The sequence below is a fragment of the Zonotrichia leucophrys genome, chromosome 9 (genome assembly GCF_028769735.1).
Source record: "Zonotrichia leucophrys gambelii isolate GWCS_2022_RI chromosome 9, RI_Zleu_2.0, whole genome shotgun sequence".
In the NCBI taxonomy this organism is placed as follows: domain Eukaryota; kingdom Metazoa; phylum Chordata; class Aves; order Passeriformes; family Passerellidae; genus Zonotrichia; species Zonotrichia leucophrys.
The window spans coordinates 16327099-16349830 of NC_088179.1; the positions used below are offsets into that span (position 1 = coordinate 16327099).

At 41.7% G+C, this 22732-nt stretch overlaps 1 protein-coding gene across 1 annotated transcript in view; it reads left to right on the forward strand.

Moving 5' to 3' along the window:
• DIS3L2 (DIS3 like 3'-5' exoribonuclease 2) overlaps positions 1–22732 on the forward strand; it is a 179158-nt gene that overhangs the window by 15275 nt on the left and 141151 nt on the right. Inside the window, exons 3-6 of the mRNA XM_064720694.1 lie at positions 2945–3103; positions 3405–3547; positions 8745–8798; positions 12939–13040. Coding sequence (XP_064576764.1) covers positions 2945–3103; positions 3405–3547; positions 8745–8798; positions 12939–13040 — 458 coding nt within the window. The remainder of the gene's footprint in view (positions 1–2944; positions 3104–3404; positions 3548–8744; positions 8799–12938; positions 13041–22732) is intronic.

The following is a 22732-nucleotide window of genomic DNA, read 5'->3' on the forward strand; positions in this document are numbered from 1 at the left end:
CATGTTGTGCACCAGAATTGCTCTGTGTTCAGGCCTGAGTGGTTCTGCACAGCAGATGTGTTTGGTGCTCTGTGGTTGCTTCCAGTCTCCTGTTAGGATGGATCAGCCAACCTCAGCTCTGCACTTTAATCTTCCTTCCACTGAAATTACTTAAATTTTTTTCTTGTATTCATTGCTTAATGATTTATTTAGTATTTGGTTATTTTAATGCCTAGAATGTATTAGTACTTTGTGTGACGTCCTACCATGAGAGATTTTGTTCTATCTTACAAATCTCTCAACTGTGACACCAAGGAAAAAGTAAGACACATGTAGTGCTGGAAGAGGGTTTAACCATATTTGTGATAGATTTTTCAGAAAGAATAGTCTCAATATATCCTATGCTGTAGAGTAGTCAAGTTACAGTTTGCTTTGTGGGATGATGTCTGTTTATGCATCAGAATATTAATGCTGGGCAGTGGGGGCAGCAGGAAAGCCCATCTTGAGAGATATTTTTAACTTCCAGTTTTAGGGGACAGGTGCATGGCAGAAACAGATACCGACTCTAGTTGAAACAGATGGTGACCTGTAGTTAGGTCTCTTTCTTTTAAAAGAAGAAATACAAGAGATTACAGTCATGCAGAATTCGATGTGTTCCAGTTGAATGCTAATTGTGACAGTTGCCTGTGGCTTTGTAACAGGGGTGGTTTTGTTTAGCCATAAATGTCATGGCCAAGGGGGTCAAATACTGTCCAAAGTGGCTGTGTATAAACTGCCATGCAGGCCAGCCGTGTTGGAGCAGAGTCTGTAGTTTTGAGTGAATTTTGTCTTTGAGTTTTGTTCTTGAGTTTGAGCAAATGAAAAATCCCACCATGGAGCAAGCCCAAGGTTAAAGTGCTGAAAATGTGCAGATGCCTTTCTGCATGTCTACCTTTTATCACACAGAGATGCTTCTCCACCCTTTGCTGTTGCTGTACATTATTTTTGACTGTAGGGGCCCCAAATTTTTGGAACCATTGGACAAGCCAAGTGCTGGACAACTTTTCTCTGCAGTGCCTAATTCTGGCTCTTAGCTTGCTACCCAATTCATGAGATTTTTTTTTGCTTTCCCCCTCTGCATTTCAGTTTTATGCTCTCTTATTTTTTTTCAGCTCCTTCTTAATTATATGTTAAGATTTAACCTCCTTTTTATCCCGGGCTCTTTAATTCATAGTAGTATTTTCTGTGACTTGCTGTCATAGAAACGAGGGCTTTAGGGGACCTTACGAGCTCGTGTAATCCATTTCACTACCTCAAGGAAAAAACTACTCTTCTTAGACCAACTCTGGCAGACGTCTGCCTCACCTATTTTTAAGAACCTCCAACGAAGCAGATTGCATGACCTCTCTGTGAGCTGCCTAAAATCCTGTCTGTTGCAGTTGAAGTCAGATTCCTTCACCAAAATGTCTCTGAAAACATATCCAGGAGCAAATTGTGTTGCCAATTCTCTAGTCTGTACTTTTACTTTTGGTGTCTGTTTTTAAACTTAACTTGACCCTTAGGACATTTGTAAATCAGTTCATTAGGCAGTTGCAAATCAGTTAATTTTAGTTCCATCTCATTATGTGAGCCATACAGGTTGTGTTGCCTCAGTCGCCTCATCTGAAAACTGAATTTGCTGCTGTGCTAAATTTGCCATGTTACAGCTGCAGCCTCCTCAAACAGGCTTTGCCCTGGAAGCACCCTCAGAGTGTGAAAAGCTTGATTGTGTAGAAAAAGGCCCAACTATGTTGTGTTATTGTGACTGAAAACAGAAGCCTCCCCTTTGTTTCAGCTTCCCCTTTGCAGACACTGCTGTGGTACGTAATCTCTTCCTAGACTGGTCTAAGCTGGCACCTTCAGTTGTCCCTCTGCCTGTCTTCCCTCCTGAATTAGGAGTATCCCTCTCTCCTGCTGATTTGCCTCTTGTTATATATATGAAAATTACTTTTTCTCTGTGATTGGGCAAAGTAGCAGTTTTCTCTTGTTGCACCATATTTTTTTAAAGCTCTCTGCTTAAGTACAGCCTTTAAAACATTTTTTCCTCGCTGCTGTGAAGCAATCTGCTATTTCATTTGAGAAGGATACCATAGGTAAAAAATTTGCCTTGTAACTTGGATAGCACCGTAGCAAATAAGTTGGCGTTGCACGTTTTCTGACTTGCAGGTACAAGCTTGGACCCAGGGAGCGTAGCCAGGAGGGGCTGGAAGGCAAAGCTGTGATGACATGTTCAGTATCCAGGTGGAGGGCCAAGAGGGCAGCTGCGCGGCGCTGGGTTGCATTCCAATGTGCTGATCCGTGGAACAGCGTTGGCATACGCTTTGGAAGCTGCTGCTTGCTCTCCTGGCTGTAGGGAAGGGGCTGAGGTGATGGCAGGGAAGTAAGGGGTGAGTCTCTGCAGAATATTTTCATATGATTGTGGACAATTCTGAGCAGGCTGGACATTTGGAGCTTTGGCACTTCTTTCTGGTGTCCTTGTGTACCGTGCTGCCTCTGGTAGCTCCAAAGTTAACAACTCCACTGTGGGTTGTTAATTTTTTTCTGCCTCCTTGATTCCTGACCTGCTTAATTAAGTTGTAGGGAAGTTATATTTTCTCACTACTTGGGGGCTTAATGGGGTGGAGACTTTGGAAACAGTTTAACAATTTCACATTTTATATGCTCTAATGAATTTCCCAGGATTTTGGAAGGGTTGTATCCAACTTTAGCATCGTAATTTCCAGCGTTTTATTTATGCTAAAATAAGTTAGTGCTGTGTTATGAGGCCCAAAGAGCCAACAGATTACAAATGAACTAATGAAGACATTGTTTCTCTTGGATAAAGGCTGTGACTCATGGTTGTAACTTGTACTGAAGAACTAGAGACCGTGAGCTTCACCGGGACCACAAGCTGGCACTGGGGTTCCTCTTCCCTTCCTTGTCATTTCAAACCTGTATTTGATTTCAGGTGCAGAAAAAAGAGGGTTTGCAAGGACCAGAAACAACTCTGAATCTGCAAGAACTCCCCAGAACTTCGATAGGAAGAGGCAACTCTCTGAATCGCAGACAGAAACAATGAACAATTCAGACAGCAGCATAAATCCCAGACAACTGGGAACTCCCAGAGGTATTAAAGCAGTGTGTGTACACACTTCAGGAATAAGCTGCCTTGAAGCCTGTGCTTTAAAAGATGGGCTGGGATGAATGCTATTGACTTTAAAATGAGCTGTAAAAGATTGTTGATTATTTGTAAAATATGATTATTCCAGACTTTTCGGTGTTCTCAAGTCGGGTGCCAGTATTTCTAGGCAAACTGTTCTCAGAAGTTCAGCTTTGAACATAAAACTGAAAACTTTCTGTACAGATTCTGTTAAGATACACAGACAAGTTTGGTGGGCAAGGTAACACTTACGAATTTTTGTTTGCAGGAGGATCCTTTGCCACTGTCCCAACATCAGGTGACAGAAAGAATCTAAATAAACCCACTCGAGGGAGGAAGAAGAGTATATTTGAAGCCTACGCATCAAAGGAAGATGTTTCAGCAGGACTGAAAAGGGGAGAGCTAATTCAGGTGCCTGAAATGTACACTGTCCATGCTCTTGTAATAAGTGCAGAAACCACAGGCAGTTGTTGGAAATCAGCAGCAGTTGATGACAGGGAATTGATGTAGCACTTGTAGATGCCAGAGGAAGATATTTTCCCTTTCTCAGGGTGTTCTACAAGTGGGATGGAATCTCCTACATTCCTCTGAAGTAGTTCTTTGTTTGATTGAATGTTCTGTAAAATTCGTTATCCACTCTAGTGATAAATTGCAGATTTCTTATGGAATAGTCTCCTGGCCATGATGGTCATTACTGGGGAGACACTTCTTTTTACAAATGATGCTCAAAACAACAGCAGTTGCTGGCAGCCTCTGTCTGTGTCAGTATAAGCAAAAAAAAATGCCCTTAGCAAGATATCTCTTGCTGAAATTTCTCACAAAAATGTTTGTGCTTGGTTTTGGAGCAGCAAAACTGCAGCCATCAGTAGGCAGCAATTCTTTTCTAAAGAACGTGGGGGTGGAACTGCTGTCCCATCTGTTGGATAGAGAAGATTTACATGGAGGTTGGCAGGGCTGAGATGGAGAAGAAGAGAACGTCCTTGCACCATGTTCATAGTAGTCCTCAACATGGTGTAATGTTCTTCAGGACACACCTGGCATCCCAGTGAGATCAGACTGGCTGGAGAAAAGAGGCAGGTGGAAGTCAGTGAAGGCATGACATCCACACTGAGGCTTTGTTTACCCAAATGCACACAGGTCCATTGCCATTTAATTAGTGTTGTAGTACTGGTGAGGTTGTGATACTTAACTTTCATCAATAGACTGGAGTCTCAAATGATGTCGCCTCAATTTTTGTCTGATTTTTTGTTATAATTTTATAATAATTCTTGTGTATCATTATAATGGCATAATCTCTGTAGATGTGATGAGGATTTTACATAAAAGCCTGCCTGATTCCATCCTGAAGACCAATCTCATGCACTCTTAGCTTTGAGGAACTCATATCCCTGCTGATGATCAGCGTGGTCCCCTGGGCTACTTGGACCTTAGGCCAGTGCATTTTTAAAGACCATCACAGATGTTTGCAATGGGAAGCAAATGGTGAGGGAGGAAGTGGGAGCCTTAGGCTGTGACTTCTCTCATGGCTGCGCTGGCATATGGCATCAACTGAAGCTTCTGCCTTACCTTCAGCAGTGTTTTTGGCACCATTTTTGGTAACACAGCCTGATAGTGTTAAGTGCAGTGTATGTAGACTGTCTATGAGGTCAAGTGCAGCTGCAGATGAGGCACATCAGGCTGTGATTACTACCTGAGAATCCCACTGAAATGCTGAGTCCCCACGGACTTGTGATTGCATGATCCCTGGCAAAAGAATCCCTAATTCTTGTAAATGTGTGTGTCTACTCCAGGTCATGTGCTGCGTAACTGGAAGAGTCATATGTGCTTTCTTAGGCTCTGTCTGTTTTTCTTTCATCCAGTTCCACATCTCAGGGAAACAATGGAGACTGTAGAAGCTAGATTTAATAATTCAGAGCTGAGTGTTAGATCATGGGCCTTCCAGCTCAGTATTTCTCATCTTCAGTTCATTCATCCTTATGATTTCATCAAGACCATTCATCACTGCAGTCTCAACCAGGATAGGTCAGATCCTGAGAGTAACTTTAGTGAATGGATGAATATTCAGTGGTTTTTGCTACAATGGCACGAGACAGAATGAACATGTGTCTGTTGTGTTAATCCCCAAAAGGAGGGCATTATATTCTAGCATGGTGACCTGCAAAAAGGCTCCACAGGAGCCCATGGAATGGGAGGACAAACCTATTGGTCTGAATCTGATAGTCCTGAGGAAACTGGAGTACTCCCAGGCAGCATGACTCTCTGAGCATGGGCTGTCTCCTGGAGCATCCTGGAAATATTTGGATGAGAATTTGAGTGCTCTGTTAGGGAGAAAAGAGCCTACCATAACACTGAGATTCTTGGACCTTGGCAAGGCAGCTGTGCAATGAAGTGTTCCTGAAAGTCCAACCCACAGAAACTCCTGACAGACCTGAAGATTGCTCAGATGACACAAGTGCCATGATTAGGCAGCCCTAGATCAGGAAGAGTGAAAGGTTATCTTTACGGGTGCTGACGTGTGTCAGTAATAGTGATCTTAATGGCTTCTGGTGCTGCAGCTGACATAAGTCATGTTTTGATGAGTAGCAGAAGTGTGACCTGCAGGTTCCTGGATTCATTTTGTCGTGTGACGTGTCCGGAAGTGTCCTTCTGCCAGAAAAGGGACCTGAGCTCAGGTGCTTATGAGTGCACAGAATTCCCCCTTCCCTGCCCTTCAGACTGCAGGGAGCAAACCCCAGGGGTGTCAGGTTGGTTGGAATCACACCGGGCAGCCTGAAGGCAGACAGGATTGAACAACTCCTGCGTCCTGCCGTGAGCGCACGCTGGTGGTTATACACAACAGATGAAATCAGGCTGTGTATGGAAGAGCATAGACCCAAAGGACTCCAATCATCCTCTGAAGCATCAGCCAGGAACTCATGTCTGCTCCACGCCTCCAGCGTCTCCCAGACCCTCCCTGCAGGGCTGCTGGGGTCAGGTGGAGCGAACAGAGATGCGGAGCCTGCTTTGCTGTTAAAAGGGTGTTTTTCCTTGGAAAGCTGTTCTTTAGTCGATGTGAAAGCTAGGGTTTCCCGGGTTTTCATGAATTTTTTTTTTTTAAGGAAGTCTTGGTGGCAATCAGATAGTTGTGAACCCTGACCTCTTTTTGGTATTTTGTACATACAAATGAACCTAGGCACATGTGTTAAAATAGTTGTTATAAACTGCTTGGTTTAGGATGCTTCAAGTTTAGTTGGAGTACTGCCTGCCCTGCATTTAGCAAAGCAGCTTGAGAAATCGTGACCCTTTTATGTTTCACTGGGAAAGTTCAGTAAGGTTAGAAACTTTATTGGCAAGAGCTTGTGAAGCTGCCTTGAATCATCAGAAAATGTTTTAAAAACCTTCCTGCAGACCTTGTTCTTCCCTTTCATAACAAAAGCCCTAATGACAGAAAAACACTGATAAATATAGCAGCTATTATTTGCAAGCTATTGTAAAATAATACAACATTGGTGTGACATCATGAGACTCTGCAGCCAGATCCTCACCCCCTAATACACATATGAGAACAGTTGTTCATTGCAGATGGGGAGAGTGACTGGTTCCAGATATGATATCACAGCGTGAAATGTACAACATTGTAAATAGGATTTTCATGGGCACAGATAATAGGGCCCATCTGCTTTCTAAGATAAATTTTGTGAGTTTCTTGCTCAAAGGAAGAGCTGAAGTTTTTGAATATTACTTGACGTAAGAATTCTAATGCTGATCATAATTAGGTAGTGCATATAAAATGCAGATAAACAGGCTGCACAGTAAATGTGGTAACACTGTGCTCCTCTGTGTGTTTGCTGGAACTGGGCATCCATGGTCACATTGCTGCTCTGGTGCCTTCTGGGCCATGGACACAAACCCTGATTTTTCATATGCATGATTGACATTTACACCTGACTGATTGACAGCTGTCCCACACTATTGAAGGGGACTGTGCAGAGGAAAACAGGATATCCCCATATCTGCTTAGTGCTGGTAGGTAGAGCCACATACAGGAATTGACTCATTGTCAAACAGAGCAGCAATCCCTCTCCATTTTTTCCTTTCTCTGTAGCAGCTTCTGATGACTGATTCTGGGAAATAAATGAGGGACAACCTGTGAGAGTTTTGCATCAGAGTGGGTACCAATGCTAATAGAAACTGATGACAGCAAGTCAGCTCTCACTTTGCTTAAGGATAAAATACCCCAGGGTTTCTCTCAGTGGGTCATCTTTGTTTCCATGCTGTTGTCCTGGGTTATGCCTGCCATGGGGGCAAGTGTCCTTGTTAGTACAAGTTATGTGAGACATAAAATTAGTGCAGCAAAGTACTCAAATAGTATCTAAAGAGCATGGTATACATGCTGCTGGTAATCTGGTATTCTGTATTTGCTGGTAAACTTTAGCAAATAAGTGCAATGGAAAATCTTTGTAAATCTACGAGTTCTTCAAGGCAGCAAAACATGTAATCAGCTCGATTTCCTTATTGTCTGAGTGTTTCCCAGAATACATAAAAAATTATTTGCTGCAGTAAAGCTTTAATGAAGCAATTCCTGTGAGATGCTCCTGTGATTGCTTAACACAGAAGTGCAAACAGATGGAATCTGTTCATATAATAAATTGGCTAAAATTACTTCAAATACACAAGTGGAGAAATTTCTAAAGTTTCTTCCCAGAGCAGAAGCCTGTTGGAAGGCAGATACCTGAGTTGTATTCCCATAAGATTCAAATGCTGTCAGTTTGAGCTGCAGTCACCTGAATCCCAATTTCCAGGATACTTTTGGGATGCACATGTGTAGCCTATAAGACTTTGGTTGGCTCTGCCTTTCTCTTGGATGGACATGAGTGCAAGCAGCAAAACTGGTTGGTTTACTTTGGAAGGTTGATATGAATTTATTGCAGGTGACTTGGCCTTTAAGTTGGCAGATAACAATGCAGAAATAGATAGACCATGGAATTTTCAAATGTATTTAAGATAGTTTGCCTTTAAGTATGTTTAAACAGAATTTAATCCTGTAGACTTTAAATGTTTATTTTTGGAAAATCCTTTAAATTCTTTTTTGGAAATGTACTTTATTATCACAGCTACTGCTGCTGTCTGTTTGCAGGAACAGCCTAAGCAGCCAGAGCCCCATAAGAATGATGCCTGCTGCCCTGCAAGCTCAGCTTTTCTTTTCCTCTTTCCTTGCATCCTCCAAAATAAGCAAACCCAACATTCTCCTTTTCCAAAACAGAGCAAGCCAAATTGTTTCTATTATCCAGTTGTTAACGAAGCTGGTGGATGCTCAGCAGAAAATGTGTGAAAGGAACAGGAGAGCTTGGATCCTTAGTTCACCCAGTAGCAGCAACAACTAATGATTCAACATCTCTTTGATGACAGACTGCAGTAGATCAGCTTAAGCCTATCATGAAACTGCCTTTTGGCTTGAAATTGCTTGGATGCTAAGTTGTCAAGACTTGAAATGTATAATGGAAATTTAGATGTATCTCTCATGTTTCACTGCAGATATATTACCCACAGCTCTCTAATTTAACTGGTGTTAAATAAAATTAATAAGATTCTGGCATAATCTTTCTCCTTCTTTCCTTTTTTTTTTAAGGGACCCTTGAGAATAAATCCCAAGAAGTACCATGAAGCCTTCATTCCATCTCCAGTAAGTGTAATTTTATAATGCTTTAAAGTTCATAAGTAAAGGTGCATGAAGATAGGAGTTATGCTGTGCACAGAAGGTCACTCAGAGGTGAATGAGTTGGAATAAATGAACACATTCTGGATTTTCTTTTATACCAAATATTCCCAACCAAATCCCACTTTCTCATACCTCAAAGAAACGCTTTGCTTGTGCTGAAGTTGGGGATACTGCAGGGTCCCACAGAGGCCAGCTGAAGTCAGGTTTGAGGACCACCAGATAGTGTAATCAGAAACTCTTGGTTTATGGCTGCAGAGGTTTTATAGATTTTCCACTGATTTAAGTTAATCTTCCCTAAACAAATATGCTCTCCATTTTCGATCTGCTGCATGAGCTAATTTGAAAAGTCATTCCAGAAATAATATGCGTGATTCCTTTTCATGTGCCCGCTTTGGCACGGGCTGGATCTTGCTTGGCTTGGGATGTGTTTCTGCCACATGGGACTGCCTTGCACCTCTTCTCTCTTCTTTCCTTATTTTGACAGAAAAGAAGGACTCTTGCAATTTCAGAGCCTTCCAGTTGGGAAGGTGACCTCACAGCTGGCACAGCCAACGCTTTTTATCTGGAACTGACTTGGTCAAAGTGTTGCTGTTAATGAGAGAGTTTTATATTGAAATGTTTTGCTGGTGTGGGGATGAGAAGGCAGAGCCTGCCCTGAGACAGTGAAACAAACACTGATTATGTTGTTCTCCCTACTACTGACAGTGCTATTGTTTTGGGGCTTGGGAAAGCCTTGAAATTCATGGTGTTGTTTAGTTTCTGTTGTTGAGTTGGGGTGATGTTTTGGAGCTTTGTTAAAGAAGGTTGGCATTACAGGGATGGGGAAAGTTTGGGGCTGCAGAGAGTACACTAGCATTAACTAGAGGAAAAAGTACAGAGCAGGTCTCTGGCACATCAGGAGGGAAGTGTGTAAGTGAAAGGAACTTTGATCCTTCCTCTGCCAGGTGTCCTTGTAGGTGTGGTAAGTGTAAGCTGTTAAATATATTCTCTGCATTTACAAAATGCAAAGTTAAAAGAGAAGCTCAGCTACTCTCATGAGTTATTTGGATGTGAGGTTTTACCCCTAATCGCCCCTCTGGTGTCCAGCTGTTGCCTTGTGCCTGTTCTGTGTGCAGGAATGCATACATTAAGGAGGGCTAGCAGAGGTGGCTATCTCTGTTATCTTTCTACTTTTCTGCCCTTTGTGGAGATGAATACCAGAACCAGTAGAATCAACACCTGGGTGAAGATGACTCTGGTTTATGTAGGCACAGTCCTTTAAGACAGATGCTTTGGGAAGCTTATCCTTTGTATAACATGATTTACCATAATGGGGGGGGGTTGCAGCCTTGGTGTTCTGCAGCACTTCCCATCATTGCCAGATGTTGCAAGAGCTGCAGCTGTGAAAAATCACCCTTTATTTTCTGCTGTTGATGAGGGCATTATACTCCTTTCACTTCAGCTATGACTTGGCCATGCCTTCATGGAGTTCAATGCAACAGCTGTTCACCTTCTGACACCAGAAGTCCCTGCATGTTTCTTGCTGCACATGTGCTCTGTCTGCTCATCTCATTGTTGCATGAAGTGTTGAGGGGAAGGCCCAGGGCTTTTTTCTTGAAGCTACCCAGAGAACACACCCCAAGAACTGAAATCTCTGCCTCGCATCTCATGTGTTCCCTGTGCAGGGTGGTGTGGTTTGGGGTGTCAGTGTGAAGGATGGTGCTGCTGAGCATGAGTGACAGTGACTGGAGCTGTGCTGTGCTTGTGGGAGACGCTTCCAGAGCAGATGGAAGTACTGCAAATCTCTTGTCAGAGGAGGATAGGGAGCATTGCTGGAGATATTTGCAGAGAAAAAGCCCTGTGCTCCCTGGAGGGGGCTGGGGAAGTCTTGAGGCCATTGTGGCTGTTAGAGTAGATGCACCCCAGGGACAGCTGAGACTTTGCAAGTGATTGTGTTCCGTTGTCATTCAGTGCCATTTTAATTGCATTAGTAATCTGAAGTGTCAGCTGTGCAGAGGAAAAAGTGCACAAATTTTCTTGGAAGTGCGTAAGTTCACTCAATAGTTGAGAGCCTGGAGCTCAAGATATAAAGATGTTTCTTTTTGGAAGGAAAGCCAAAACTGATGGCAGTTTTCTGATTACAGCTTTGTTGAAGATGTTGAAATTAACTGCTGTAAAATAGGTGTACACACACATATCTAGATTTGTGTATATGTATATATACATGTATTGTTTGTAAAGAGAGGGTGTGGGTGCAGTTAAAGGCAAGACTCTTGCAAAGTGTGGAGATGAAGCTTTAACCAGATGGTGTGATACATTAGGCACCTTTACAGGGAGTGGAAGAAAATGTCTTGTATTTTCACGGACACATGAAAAGAGGAGAAAAAGTGTAGAGCAAATTATTGTGAGTGCCAGCCTGTGTCCTGCAGCACAGAGCAGCTACAGGTATAGACCAAAAAAAACCCGTAACCCTAACCAGGAATTTACCTTAGAAAGCGACTTTGAACATTTCATTTTTTATGTATATGATGGATTTAGGTAAAGAGTTGGAGCTGAAGGGAAAGGGTGGGGAGAAATAAGGAATAAGACCATGTGTAAAAAATCTGGCTTTTTGAAAATAACGGTTTCCAATTTGAATTATGTTGGTCCAAGAGGCTTTGCAATTTTTCTGCATCTTGTCATGGGAGGCAGCTTTCACACAGCTGTTGAGCTGCTGCTGCTGCTTTTCTTTCTAAGAGTAATTTGGTCTCTTGGAGGACAGCCTTAGTTTCACATCATGGCAGGATTCTTCCTTTTATTGTTTTGGTATCTAAGCAGAGTAAGATACTTATGTGATATTTGTGCTTCATGTTTTCAGGTTATAAAAGAAGTTTTTCTTGGACACTGAGCATGCTGGTAGTTCTGATTGGATTTATTTGTGCATATGAAACTCAGGAGTGTCTGAGAAACAGCTGAAGTTGCAATTAAAACCTTAAATGTTGTGAGGCTGTTTTTTTTTTTGAAAGACAATGAAGTACTAATCTGAAGAAACTCAACCTCCTTTTTTGTACCTCAAAACCATGCAAAGATAACTCTCTTCAGAAAAACTATTTAAACTGGTCATATTGATACCAAATGCTCACATTGCTTGACACGTTCATTGCACTGTAAACAGACACATGAAGTTTTTTGTATACTGAATTATGGGAAAGCAGAAATGAAAGCAGCAAGAGCACGGTCAATAATTATCAAAAGGAAAAAAAAAAAAGACAAAACTCGGAGTCCTTTAAAAACTAAAATCTTTGTGTTGGCATCTTCAGAAAACTTTGTTCACCCCATGAAGAAAATCTCCCAAACTAAATCTAGAGTAATCAAATGCCAAACATGTCTGGGGTGGATAATCATGATGTGTGCAATTAGTAGAGGCTCTTGTGCTAGGATGCTAACCCAGAATATTCAGAGAAGGTGTCCTGACATGTCTGTTACAGTAAAAGATCTCCTGGCTTGCAGTTGGCATCTATGGTTGTCATTATTTGGGATACCTTCTAACATAAATCGTACCAAATGCAGAAAATATGGTGTTAACTCATTTGAAAAAGAAGAGATTGCATCCCTAACCACTGTCCAGACCACAGTGTGGTCACAGAGTGCTCTGCTGATCCAGGAGCTGCATGTCCTGCTTTCCCAGCTCACCAGGAGAGCAGCAGGAGCTCTGCGTGGAGCACTTTGCAGAGATTGCTTTGTAAACAGTTCTGAACACTTGTCTGTTCTCAGTGCTGGCTTTGAATGTTTGAGGTGGGAAATTAATGTGTCAAGAGCTGTGACAGCAGAAAACTCTCTACCTGTTCCCAAGAGTAGCTGTAGAGGAACTGAGAGAGTGAGACAGCACATCTTGAGGGCTTGGCTCTGTCTTGTGTAAATAGTGTGGAACTACTGTACTGGCACATCCATACAAAGGTGCTCATTTGCTAAAAGATCCTCTATGTTAAAGAGCATATGGTAAATCTGTTTTGTTCCTGTACACAAGTGCAGGATGTTTGCCTTACCAGAGTGTGTGTCTTTCTTGATGACAGTGTTTTAAACCTCATAACAACCATGATTTCATATGTTTTGGTCTGGCACTTACTCTTCTTCCTCTTTGGCCAGGATGGGAGCCGCGATATCTTTATTGACGGAGTGGTTGCTCGCAACAGAGCCCTGAACGGTGACATCGTGGTGGTGAAGTTGCTTCCCAGAGAGCAGTGGAAGGTCAGTTCAGTATATTTTTGCTGTGATTTGAGAGAAAGAGTTTATTACAATTTTCATGACTAAACTTGTAAGGTCTGAGACAGAGAACAGAGAATTTCCTATAAATCACATTAGCTAAATTTACTTTATGCTGCTGTTGATTAAAATACTTTATCCATTACAATGTTTGGAAGAAGTGATAACCTGAGGCGTTGACACCTCATTCTTTGCATGGAATGGCCTTCATTATCACTGTATGGGAAAGTCTGATGATGAGGCTGATTCCAAGCACATTTGTCAGAGGTGACTTTTGGTATTTGCTATTTGGCTGTCTTCATGCCGTGGTGTTTTGGATAGCACTGTGTAGGTGTTTGCAATTGCTTATGTATTTGACAAGTGTTGTTCACAAAGCTTTAGTTATGATTAATTCTCTCTAATTTTTGGGTCCTCAGTCCATGAAAAGCTTATCTTGTCACAGCTCCAGATTTTGTGGTAATACCCTTCTTAATATGAATGAAGCATGTGTGAAATGACTGAAGCAATACAAATATGGGACAATTGCTTTCATTTTCATGTCTGAGGATTTCAGTAAGATCACTGTCTGGGATTTTTTTTTCCCCGCTGATAAAACTTCATTCCCCAATCAAACTTTGTCCTTTTAAATATCTGGATAATTTTATCTTGTTTGCAGGTTTGTCTTTAAACACTACTATGCAAGGGCAGTTTTTGCTCCTTTTCTCGAGTTGCTGGGAGATGAAGCTGCAGTTAGCAATTTTATCATGGCTTTTTACATGTAAGCATGACAGAATCACCACAAATTGTTTTCCAAACATGGTTTTTGAACTCTTCTAAAGAGTTTAGAGACTGTCATAGATCTTTTGGACAAAAGGATATTTCCAGCAGAATGGGGGCTGGTCTGAACTACTTTGGCCTGGTGCTTTTACTTAGTGTAGCTACCTTCTCTGCCTGACTTTGCTTGAAGTTATGTGATTTTAGACTTGCAAATGCAAGACTTCTTGCCAAGTCTGGTCATTTGCTGAATCATCTACCTGTACTGTTAAATCTAATAACAATTGAAATGATGGTTTGAGACATATTAGAATTTTAAGTAAGTATGCATAAAGTGAGTGAATGACCTGAGTATTTATTGACACGCCTAAGTACAAAACTAAACCTAATACAAAAGGCAATCATAAGTGGGTTCTAAGGTATTACAGGTATATCCATATACAAATAAAAGAAAGAGATCTGCTGCCATCTCTGAGAACCAGTTTTGAGGGTCAAAGCATAATTTCTTCGATAGCTGTTCAAGACTTCAAGTTCATTAAAACTACGTTGATAACTATGTGTTTTAGTCACCAATTCCATATAGGCAAATTATCTTTTGTATTAAACCATTTCATATAGATGGAAAAATGGAATAGTTTGGATGCTTGGATCCTTTGCCAGGACCTGCCAGCACAAGGGCTTCTTTGTAGGCTTGATGGAGATTGCCTGAGCTGGAAGCTTTGTCTGCAGTTTTCCATTGATATCCATTTCTAAACAAAGATGATGCCTCTCCCTCTCTCTTCTATTCTCATACCTTCATGTGTTCAACAGTAATGATCATTTATGAATACAAGAGGAAGAATTCAGAATGTTATCCCTGTTCTGGCAAAATGCATGAATAAATAGAACTGTTAGAGAAGTGGTATCTGACTGCAAGGAAGCTATTCAAAAGACTTGAGTGTTTTGTAATATGATTATGATTCTTCTGTGGTGAATTTACTCTTGCCAAATGAAGTAGCTGGAACATGCCAGTCATGTTTTTCAGCCACACAGGTGCTGCCCTGTGTAGTCTCATTTTTTGTTTCTTGCCATCAACAACTCAATCAGCGATGACATTCCTTTTCCCCTGCTCCCCAAATCTCTTGCTATGTACTCATGTTTGTATTAGTTCTTTGGGAAAGGTGCCACTAAATTGCACTGAAAGATACTGCCTTCTGCCAAGTAATTCATACTGATTAATGATAAACTGTCACAAGCTATTTTAGGTTTTTCCATTTGTTTAGTCTCATGCTGCTGCAAAGCTGCCACTTAGGTGTATTGAGGGTTTTCTCCTTCCCGTTGGGCCTTTGGAACAAGCTGAAGAGCTTCAGTTGTTTCTCTGAAAAATGTAAATTAGATATATGGTGTAACTGATGGTCTCAGAGGAGGCTTTCCAGGCTCTGTACATATTGGTTTGTTAGGATTGAGATGTGTGTGCTGATTATTTTTATGGTTCTCTATTCCCAACACATTACCCAGTGCTCCACTGAGAACTGAGCTGGGTTTTTTTGCTGCTGTACCAGCATCTTGCACAAGATAAGGCTGTTGTTTCAGCAGTGTGTTCAGTCTGTGCCTGGACAGACTGGGTTTCTAGCACCCTGGATGGCCTCTGGATGCTCTGAGGGAAGATCTTTCCATTGCTAGTGCAGGTGGTTTCACGCACCTTCTCCTCCTGCAGTCACAGTGTATTGCTGTGTTCCAGTAAAGGCAGGACTTAGCTGGCACCTCAGTTCAGTTTATATGTCTAAATGGGAGGAAAAGGGAAAACCTGTGACTGGTAACAAGCTCTGGATTTTGGACAGAAAAACCTGTGTGTTTGCTTGAATTGCTGAGAAAATTAGGAGCTGCTCTGTCCCTGGTGAGTTGTTCATTGCAGGTGAAGTGCCTGTGGGGGAAGAGACACCAGCTGGAGAGCATTTTCTTCAGGGACTTCAGTGTCCCACTGAGCAGTAATGGTGATACCCTACACACAGGTATAAATGCCACAGTGAAATGTAAGGGGATGGTGAAATACTCTGGATGTGTGGTTATAATTTATGTAATATCTTCTTGAGAGAGACAGCAATATTTTCTCTCTCCAACCTTCTACTTCTTGGCTTAGTAGTGGGAAATTTATCAGGCTTGAATTTCTCAACATTGTTTCCTTCCCAGCATGTGCATCAATTGCTTGGATGAGCTACTGTGGTCCTCCTTGTGCTTTTTCTGTCTGCTCTTAAAGCTCTGTTTGTTCACACGTCCACTGGGAGAGCTGCGCACTGTTCAGCAATGATCAGTTTGTCAGTTCATAATTCTCTGCTTACTATTAGTTCTGATCAAGAGCCAACAATTTCAGTGTGGCACCACAGACTTGAAGGAGAGACTTTTTGTCCCTGGAACTTGTTATCTTGCTCTCCTGAAGGAGGTGGCCATCAGCTTCCTGCCAGGCTTGAGCGCTCTGCGTTGCGGTGACCGCATTTGGAGGCCGCCTTTCAGAAGTTTCTCTCCTGTCCTCTTGTGTTACATCTTGGGAATATTGAGGTGCTATGGTAACTTTCAAATATTTAGCTTTTGCAAAGTAAGGTATTTGACTTAGGCTGTTTTTCCAGGTACTTAACCTACTCTTAGCAAATGAAGTCAGAGTATCACTGCAGTTTGCAGACTGTCTCCTGACTTCAAGCTGTAGGGTTTCCCTGAGTCTGTACCTTTATCTCCTGGAAGAACATCACAATAAAAGATAGCCAGTGACAGGATTTACCTCAGTCCTTGTTAATTACTCTGATAAAGAAGAAAAATTGTGCTTTATTTCTTGACTGGTTTTTATGGCTTTAACTTCCACCACTGGGTTCTTAGTATATTTTATGGAGTTGTGCATACATCAATTTCAGAAGCTTCAATTATACTGTGTATAATTACTGAAGTCAAAAAAAATGTTGATATTATGATTACAGCAATATTTTGTAGGCTCATTAAGGAGGGAAGCAGTGTGTCAGTATAGAGGATAAACTTAACCTGTTTTTCCTTACAGCCTCTTTTTGCTCTTTTGCCGCCTGCTTAATTGCCAGACAGAATTTGTTTAATTTCAGGTATCTGTTTTGGTTTTTCTTGCAAGATGTAATTTCTTTTGTGGAAGGAAATAGCATAATAAGTCATTTGATATCACTTGGGGCTTGGATTCCTGGCCCAATCCCTGGTGCTTTTAGAGTAGTAGTTTATAACGTGGAATGTTTTTCATGACAACCGTCTCATGTATTGCACGCTACAGCTGAAATTTTAGTCTTAGTCTGAAAATAGTACCCAGACAAGGCCTTGGTGATGCCCAAAACTTACAAAAAAGAATTTTGGGGTCTAACTCCCTGTTGCTTGCTACAATATGCCAGTGAGGTCTCCAGTTTTGCATAAATATACTGTATATGCAGATAAAATAATTCCTGATTAACCTGCAGTTCCTCAGAAATTAGTGCAAATCAGTACCTCTGTTGTTGTTGTTTTATGAATAATTTCCTTATCAGTTTGCAGTATTTCTTTGCACAGTTTCCAGTTCCTTTGATCTTGACAGAAGGTCTCTAAGGCCAAGGATATAGAGCTGTTCATTATGTACAGTGTGTGTTGCTGGATAATAGGATAATGCGTCCAACATTTTAGTCGTAAAGTGTCCAACAGTGATAGAAATAGTAATGCTTCATGAAAGCACATGTTCTGTTCAACACTGAGCTGTCAGATGCAATGCAGTGCAGCAGGAGATCTTCAAGCTGCCTCTTCTGAGCCATACATCACAGATAAATATTTAAACACTTTCTGTACAGAAGACATAAAGTACAATTCACTTTTCCCAGCTGTGGCTGCTATTGGCATAATTACAAGCAAATGTGAAGAAGGAACAATTTGATTTAAGCAGTCATCACAAATATCACCGCGTATAGTTTGAACAGAGCTACGTATCCTGGCAAGTCACTGCCTCCCACTGTTGGTGAAAACCTATGAAGCATTAGTTGTCCAGAGGGGATGCTAGCTTTGGATTTGCCCTGCTGAATAATAATTCATTTCAACCAAATTCTTCTGAGACTCAGTTTCTTCTCAAAATCTTGCAGCTAATGTAAGGATAACAGTAACTCAGGAGGAGATGAGGTTCTTAGAGGGTTATCACAGCAAGGCTGTTTGAGTCTAACAATCAAGAATGTTGTTTGGAAACATTACATTCATAATAATAAAAAAAAGTTCTGGAGAAGTCATTATTGAAATAGTAAGTGTTCTGGCACACAAAAAGCATTCAAGTGTAATTCATGATATTCAGGAGTAAAGTGGGAAGCCTAAGAAGCCAGCTAGGAAGATGTCCAGAAAAGCAGAGCTCTAGCAAATCTGAAAGGTTGATGGATGCTCTAAGGGAGGAAGGGCAGTTGTTTTGGTTTTTTTAATTTGTTTTGCTGTAGGCTTTACAGTGAGGGCTGTAAGTTGATGGTCACACACAAGTGTGTGCATATCCCTCCCCATCTTGGCAATTTCCCAAACCACAAATTGGTGGAATCTGGAAAAGCTTCATTACATGCTAACTTTCTAATTGTGCCGTTCTTTGGACGGCCACATGTTGTTCCACGCTGCTGGGCCTTTGCTGTGAGCTGGCATGCCTCTTCCCAGGCTTTGCTGAGCTGCAAATTCACTGGGTTTGGAGCAGCAATGCAGCAGATTGGTGGCAGAAAAGCTGAGAGAATAGGAGGTGCTGCTCACTGAGACATATGTGGCATTGCATTTGCTTTCTCACAGATGTGGTTATGACATTCTGTTAATCAAATATCACTTGAAGTGAATCAACTGACATCTTAACACAGCCAGTTTTAACAGCAAGCACTGGCATGCTCTTTATGGTATATAATGATATAATTACTGTAATGATCTGGATTCTGTGAGATTGCCATGACCCAGCATTCAGCCCTTGTTCCCCCTGCATGTGCAAAAAAAGGAGGCAGAAATATCAGCCTTTTGGATGCTGCAAGCAACCTTGCCTTCCTGAGAAGGGCCCTTCCTGCCTCTGTCTCTCTGATGGTAAAGCCAAAACCAGGGTTCTGAATAATAAAATCACAAGAAAGGTACAGTACAGAGCTTTTGACGAGTCTAATATTCTTTTTATTCTTCCTCATTCTGTGCTGAGTAAAAGTGATATTAAAAGGCAAATTGTTTGGTTAGGTAGGAAGACAAATTTCTTTTTACTGACTGTCTGCATCCTGTCCTACCAGTGCAGACAGAGTCACATTGCAGCTGTGGTTTGGCTGCACAGGCACAGAATAAGATAAAAACGTTTCTCTTAGGTGAACAATTAAACATTAAATAATCATTCATGACATGTGGTCAGTTGTTACATCCCCAGTGTAATAACAGCAGACCGGAGTGAGTTTAGGCTGTGTGAGATACTGCTAAATTTCAGTTTGTGTTGCTCAAAGAGCTTCATCTTGCAATGAGGGAAATGCTGTTGGAGCATCTGATCTTACTTTAGAAGAGGAGTCAAGCCAGCATTTAATACCTGGTGTCTGCTCCTGCTCACTACTTTTTTCTTGGTCACATAAATATAATCTAGTACAGCAAATTGTTTCCTTTAACAACTAACTTTTCTTCAAGTGATTGTTTTAAACTTTGTTCTTCCAAGTCTTCTGTAAATATGCACACATCACAGTAGATTATTCTTAATCCAATCTCTTATATAACCACTATCATTTTGGACTTTTCTTAGTTCTTGGTTCCTGTGGAATTAGTATTTCTTAGAACTGTTTGTTTTTTGCCAGTTTGGAGACTTATTTGGTGATATCACATGAGTATTTGGAGCCTGCACCTTATAAGAGTCAGGATACCTGTTGTTGTGATGGGATTGGTTTTTAGAAAGTCATGCACATTACACTCGCTTAACTTTTTATAAGTGCTTTCTTGAGAGATTATCCAGATTTTCTGTAGTCTGGGTTTCTTTCTGATCTGCATAATTAGGAATAAATTTAAATCAACTGTACTGATACTAAAAGTTTCATCTGGCCTAAACTTGGTACAGTGAATGTCATGCTCTGTTTTTTTAAAGTAGACTATATTCCTAATTTAGCTTGATAGCTGGTGAAATGAGCTGCTGTGACACTAAAAACCTGATGATCTTTAAGTCCTGAGGTGATGTGGTTTTGGACTGTATCCCTAAGTTCTTAGGAATAGGAAAACTTCTACATATCTATTTGCATGTTTGCTCTTGTTATTGGCTGTCAGAGAAACAGCAGTTGGCTGCAGTATTTACATGTGGTCAAAACTACTGAGTTTGGCTCATTAACTCTTTTCCCTTGTTTCCTTAACTCATGTTTATTTTTCTTAAGGCCATAAATCAGAGGGACAAGGAATCTAAAATAGGGGTGATTTATGTAAATGAAGAATTGCAGCTGCTGGAGGAGTGACAGGGATTTTTCTACAACAGGTTCTTTGGGGTAGGATGTGGAACCTCATTTATAACCACGTGGTTCTCAGAGATAAGAAGGATATTTGTCATCAGGGATGGGATGCATTAGATTTGTTGTTGGTAATTTGTAACCATCTAAGATAAAGGTATCTGCAGCCTAATAGGCAGGTTTTGAGTCAGCATGCTGCTCCTTCAGAGAGCTGGAACAGTTTTGCCTTCTCCCAGGCACTGTTCCTGTGTCGTCCTCCAGATGAGGCGAAGTGCAGCCAGGGTGAGGAGATCTCCTGGCCCCCCACTTTCTCCTGGCCTGGCTTTGTGATGTTACTTGCTTTGAGTGGGATGCCTTCTCCCCAGATTTCTGAAGCTTATGCCCTAACTGCTGTGTGCATCACAAGAACTGGGAATGAGTCTGGTCTTGGTGCACTATCATGCAGTGCAAGGTGGTCAGTGATTTATGTGCATCAATAGCAGTTTTCTTAACACTGCTAACACAGGAAGTCTTTCTTGCTTGCTATTTGGGATTATCCTTCAATATACAAATCAATGTCCTGGAACCTGTGGCTGTGACAGTCTCTGTTTCTGTAGTATCTTGAAGAATTGCAACTGATACTGTGAATCAAGTTTCATATTTAAAAAGTGCCACTCAGAACACTGAAAGGGAAATTAAAATTCCTCCTGATTATCTTTTCCCACAAATTCCTCACAGCTTCAGTAGCTGTGGACATGACATCATTCCCCAGCATGTGCTTGCTGCAAGACATCTGGTGTGGGTTTTTGAAGGTCCCTGGTTCTACCTGCCCTTTCCAGTTTTTACCCCAGCCTTAACTACCAGAGGCTCTTTAAAAATGTTGGTAATGATCTAAGAAAATACTGCAAGGCAGAGCTGATCTACCAACTTCGCTGAAAAAAGCAATTTCCTTACTTTCTCACTATTTTTATTTCTTTTTAATTGTTGGTTTATTTTTGTTTTCTGTGTTCTCTCATATCAGGCAATATCTGCTTCATGAAAGTAGGTCTGTCTGTGTTGCTTACAAGCCTTTTAGGTTTCCAGTATGCTATTGATTCATCCATCTTCAGCTGTGTCACCTCCTGGGGTTGAAGCATTTCTTTGTTTTTAACTTTGTCTAAATTGTTTTGAAACAGAGAGCAGTGCCAAAACACATACTTTTAATTGAGCAGCTTTGGAAGTGTGAAAATGAAGTCTTGGCATGATCTAATTAGTGCTTGTGTATTTTGGTCGCAAAAAGTGACTGGTGAAGAATTCCCCAGACACGTTCTCTGTTCTGTGTGAAAATAATCCTGCATAAAGTTGTATATCCTGCTTAGTTCTTGTTGGTGCTTGGAAGTCCTGACTGTTATGCTTTCACTAATTAGCTGCCAGGACGTCCTCTTCTTCTCAGTCTCCTTGCTTTTGGCTTGTTTGTTGGAATGAACATTGGCTACTTTTGCTGGCAAGCTCTATAGAAACTGGCATCTCTCTTGTGATCTCTTTCAGTCCCTCATGGTGTAATGTTTGCCAGGTTGGTGCTGGCTGGGGAAAGTCCAAAGGACTTGTGTGAAGTGGAAGGAATATTTCAGCAGCTTTTCTTTCTTCCTGACCTAATGACTGTTCAGGGCGTGGGGAGTTCCGGTAAAAGTCTCAAGGACGGTAGCTAGGTCGCTCACCTCTGTGTCCTCCTTGAATTTTTTTGCAGTAAAGTAAATTTCCGCTGGGTTTTATCACCCCTTTTGATGTCAGATTGGTTAGGTTGGTTTTTTTCCTTCTGTGAAGATTGGGTTTGCAGCTGTAGCCTCTTGCAGTAACTACAACTGCTGTGCTGGTCTGGCTTAGGTTTGGACCTGTAGCTCTTCTCCCTTTGGTGCAAGTCTGAGAGCTTATCCCTTGACAAGCATCCTTTCTAAAGGGTCTGTGAACAACAGGTCTGGGCATAGCCCAGCTGTGTCTGACAATCCTGTGGGACCAGTGTCCTGCACAGCTTGGCTGCCTTGGGAACAGCTCTCTGCCCATTTCAAGAGTCTCTTTCTTGCACTGACCTTTAGGCTCGTGCTCTGGGCAGAGCAGTCTGGCAGCTGCAAAGCTTTGCAATGCCTTTACCCTCAGCCTGTGTCTTGCAGCTGGCCCTTAAATGTACAACTGGCTTGCTGGTATTAGAGAGTCAGCTTCCTTGCACTATCTCCATATTAGAGCAGCATCCAGGGGGAATGTCCCAGCGCTCCTTTCTGGTGACTGTGCCTGGCTGTGTCACCTGGCTGGGAGCAGAGCTGCAGAGCTGCTGCCTCCTGGACTGCAGAGCTGTGCAGCATCACCACTGAAGGAGAATGAATGGCTTGTCTGGCTCTAGTTTATTTATCCAGCTGAGCACAGGGAGCTGGTGCCATGAGAGAGTGCTGTGTTGGCAAGACATCTGGTGCCTGAGCTGCCCTTCAGGTCTGTGTTGTACCATGTGGACATACCCAAGGTTAATGGATGGCCATTAGTTTAATCTGGTTTAATTTCATAGCTGTGCTTCAT